The 4,661-nt window shown below is 37.2% G+C and overlaps 1 protein-coding gene across 1 annotated transcript; it reads right to left on the bottom strand.

Moving 5' to 3' along the window:
- Window positions 1–225: 225 nt before the first annotated feature.
- LOC146946585 (uncharacterized) lies at window positions 226–4,661 on the bottom strand. The gene has a single exon (XM_085744596.1). The coding sequence runs from the start codon at window positions 1,958–1,960 to the stop codon at window positions 452–454; it is 1,509 nt and encodes a 502-aa protein (XP_085600722.1). The 5' UTR covers window positions 1,961–4,661; the 3' UTR covers window positions 226–451.

Consider the following 4,661-nt stretch of genomic DNA (forward strand, 5'->3'; position numbering starts at 1 on the left):
ATTGGTAAACTTTCACCCTCCTTTTCTTCAGTCTCGGATACAAGGAACTCAAAGTCGAGAGAGAGTACAGGGTTTAAGTGTTCAACGGGTTCATTAATGCATGATTTGATTATTGATATAAACATTATGATTATGCAGATATGTGGAAATGATTAAAGAAAATGAATTTTTGGTTTTTTGTATTACCATTTTTCCAGAAAAAGCACAAAAATAAAAACAAAGTCGGGATCAAAGCGACCTTTTAATTAATGATGAAAATACATAAAGCAAAAAGCCCTAAATAAATTCACTTCCGTCTCGGGTGGGACAAAAGGATTTTTTTTTGAAAAACATAAAGCAACAAACAAACATATTAATTAAACAGATAAGTAGTAGAATAAACATCAATAAAGACCCAATTGCAGCTAAACATTCCCTGTATCGACATCAGGTTCCAATATCTGATAGCAGATTAACTGGCATATTCGAATTCAAACTCTTCAAAAGGTATGAGGTTTTTTCGGATCAATTTCTGAACTATCTTCTGAAATGCAAAACATTGTTCAATATCATGACCCGATGCCCCTTGATGGAAGGCACAAGAAAGATCAACTCTATACCCTGCTGGCAAAATTGTTGGTACTGAGAGAGGTGCCTTGGTGTGGATCAAATTCCTTTCAAGCAACCTTGGGAACAGATCTGCATACTTCATAGAAATAGGATGAATCAGAGTTCTTGGAGCCTGTTGTCGAGGCTGTTGTTGATATTGCTGAAACTGGGGTTGATTACCCGAACTTTGAACAACATTTGTGACAGGCATAACAGCGGCGACAGGGTGATAAACCAGATACTGTTGTTGAGGCTGACTCTCCTCCACACTCATTTCCTGGTATTCCTCCTCTAAACCATCAGTGGGAACACTTTCTTTCACCAGACATTCTTTTCGGACCCAGTCTTCAATACGCACACCCACAGTCATCAGCTTTGCGAAGTTGCTAGATGCACTTGCAAGCATATGCTCAAAATAGAACGGATTCAGAGTTCCCAAGAAAATCTCATTCAATTCTTTCTCTTCCAGAGGTGGCCGGACTTGTGCGGCGACATCTCTCCAACGTTGGGCATAAGCTTTGAAGGATTCATTATCATTTTGGGTCATGGCCTGCAGTTCCTTTCTGTCTGGGGCCAAGTGCAAGTTGTAGTTATATCGCTGGACGAAAGCCTCACACAAATCACTAAAAGTTTTGATATCATCCTTGCTCAGACCCATGTACCATATCAGTGCAGCACCAATCAAACTATCTTGGAAACAATGGATAAGGAGTTCATCATTACCTACTTGAGCAGACATCTTTCTTACGTACATTACCAAATGAAGCTCAGGGCAAGTATTCCCTTTGTACTTCTCAAAATCAGGGACCTTGAATTTGGGTGGTATCACGACATTGGGAACCAAGCAAAGATCATAAGCATTTTTCCCAAACAGTTCTTTCCCACGAAGAGCTTTCAATTCCAACTGTATTTTGTCGAACTTTTCTTCGAGTTCAGCTATCCGGTCGTATGCAACCACATTTTCTAAATGATAAGTTGGCCCACGGCCCTGCTGAATAGTATGAATCAAAGGTGATGAGTAAGTCATAGTAGCTTGAGGGAATAAAGGACCCGGTTGAGAGATAGGCTTTGTCTGTTGCACAAAAGGAGTTTGATCCTTAGAGATATCAGGACAAAATACTTCACCCGAACTTAAAGGTGTGCTCCAGAGATAACCTTCCAGCATAGCATGTTGAGGAGTACTAGCAAACACTGTTGAAATCGGAGTAGTGGAAGCAACCGTCTGAGCTTGAGTGCTGCCAATTGGAAGAGATAATGGCCGACTCTGTGCAACCGTCATCAAAGATACTAAGTTCCTCAAAAGCTCATTTTCAGCCCGGAGGGTTGTCACCTCTTCACGAAGCTTGTGGTTCTCTTGTTCAAGATGATCCATTCTGATTTGCTCGAGTGTTGTAGATGCGAGTAGACTGATGGATTGACCTTTTATTGAGAAGATACAATGTGAGACACGGACTAGAAACTATGAATGCAAATGATGCATGATATGCTTATGCGAAAATATACAATTTTTTTTTTTTTTTTGAAGGACTTATCAAAGCTAATTTGTAAACATTGTAGAGGAACATGGTTTCATTTGAAAATTGTAAATATATCGCAATCGGTTCTTTTTTTCAAAAGGTAAGAACGAAACCAAGGACAAAGTTCTTTAACAAAAACAAAAGCTTAGTTAAGATTTTTTTTGAAATTGTATTGCTTGGTGTTCATTCTCACAAGGTCCATTCCTTTGATATTTACAAAAAAACTTGGTTAAATCCTTCAATATTTGATGGAAAAAGCATTTATGAATGGATGCATGTATGCATGATTATGCATAGGAAACATGATGAGGTTTAAGATATACAATGTTGGAGCTTAGGGATAACAACGCCATTTGGTAAGGACTAATGGTTTCCAATTGCACAAGTAACAAGGGTTCTACCAAGGTTCCCGAATTACAACCGCCACAGAACTTTATCGGATACCGAGACAACACCCGGTCCAACAACGTTCGTAGGAAAGTCTAGTTCGAGTGTAGCATTGCAAGTAGACTAACACCGAGACATCACCCGGCTTAGCCACCGCACTACATCCTAAAAAAGGCCAAGATGGGTTAAGGGTTACTAAAGGTCCTTAGCGTACAAACGGAAACTTAAAAGCAATAGAGTCTAAGCGTGACAACACCCGCCGACATATATCACTTTTAAGCTCCTCCGCTAAGTGTGGTTATCTCACATGTAACAAGACACGAGAATACTCTCGGTATGCCACTATGAGTTTACCACTCCTATCTTATGTTTCGCTCAAGCCCGGGTATAGAGCTTATTTTCTCACCCCTCACGTAACAAAGTAAAAATATATATACAAAATAATAAAGCATAAAAGATAAAGGAAGAAAGGTGGGTTTAACCCGCATAGGATCCCCAGCGGAGTCGCCAATTTTGTAGACCAAGATTTTCGGGTGTCAATCCATTGATTGGAATTGAACCTTCAATCTACCGGACTTGCTCAATTTTATTCTTGGGAAGGGAAAAATGAGATTGAAAAACCCTTTTTTGGATCCGGGGGTCGGTTACGATTCGGGAAGGTGTTAGGCACCCGCGTCGTTCACGGTACTCCGTGAGAACCTCTTTCTAACTTTATTTTTATTCGAAAATTTGTTGTTTAAAGTTGAAGTGAAAGAATGGAGGGAGAAGAAGTAGGAATTTTTGTTGTTTTTATTTGATCGATTTGAAAGGATTAAAGCCTCTGCCTACGTACCCTTAAAGGGATCAAAACCGCCGTAGTTCTCTCTCAAAAATATTTTTTTTGTGGGTTATGTTGATTTTAATTATTTTGAAAATGGTTTTAAGAAGGGTTGCGAGACCTCAAGGTATAGAAGAATAAAATAGGAGTGAGGTTGTTTCATTTTATTTATGAAATTTAGTTTAAGTTTAATTAAGATTCATTTAGGAATTTGATTAAGAAAAATAAAAGAAAAATCTCTTGGATTTGGATCCAAGGTTTATTAAGACAATAATTTGACTTTTGAATTTTTGAGATAAAAATGATTTTTCTAAATAACGGAAAGCTAACGTAATAACGTGAAAAATAAAGCGAGCGTAAGGCGATAAATAAAGTGATAGTGTCGGTGCAAGTGTCGGTGCTTGTGTTACCGACATTATTACAAAAATTCCTAGGTACAATCTATGGCCTCTTTGCCAAGCTACAAACCAATAATAAGAATATACATCCATTTCCTAGTTATACACACTAATATCATGGAATTTAAATAAATTGCAAGAAGAAGAAAAATGCAAGAGATTATACTAGAATTAAAGCAAGCAAGATAATAAGAAAGCTTAGAGGTACGACATACTAGGATGACTTATCAAAGAAAATGCATGATGTTGAAGTTTTAAGGAAATGCATGAAGTAGAAATTGAACCATTAAAACAGAACCAACACAAGATATTATAGAGTAAAAAACATTTAAAATGCATGAAGTAGAAATTGAAAGATTTAAAGCAAAATTGACAAGAGGTATCATGGAGTGAAAAATTGTAAGAATGTTTGGTGAAACCACAACCAAAAGATGCATAAAATGATTTTAAAGCCAACATATAAACTAACAATAATGCATGATGTTGAAGTATCAAAGAAATGCATGTAGTAAAAATTGAAGTGATAAAGCAAAATTATCAAAGAATATTATAGAGTAAAAAAAATACTTAAAATGCGTGAAATGTTTCTTTTAAATATCAAAGCAAAATGAAATAAAGCATCATGAAAGTTAAAGTGTTAAAAAGGTGCAAGAATTATGTCACAAAATGAGTTCAAAAATGTTTTGAAAAAAGTAGAATAAAATATGATGCAAGATGGGGGTGTAGGAGCATCTCAGGGGGTGTATAAAGCAAGCAGGAAAACAGCAAGGATGTTACTGGGTCTAGTAAACCGAAAATGGGCTTGGGTTAAGCCTTGCAAGCTGGAGCGGGTTAACTCAGTGGGTATGGGTCTGGATTAATGGGTTAGCATATATATGGTGGCTGTTAAACAATTGACAAGAAAATTATTTTCCTCCAAAAAAAACGTGTTCACTCCCTCTCTCACTAAAAGGG

The sequence above is a fragment of the Medicago sativa genome, chromosome 2, assembly GCF_051527215.1.
Source record: "Medicago sativa cultivar Bolivia chromosome 2, Bolivia_mono, whole genome shotgun sequence".
Taxonomy (NCBI): domain Eukaryota; kingdom Viridiplantae; phylum Streptophyta; class Magnoliopsida; order Fabales; family Fabaceae; genus Medicago; species Medicago sativa.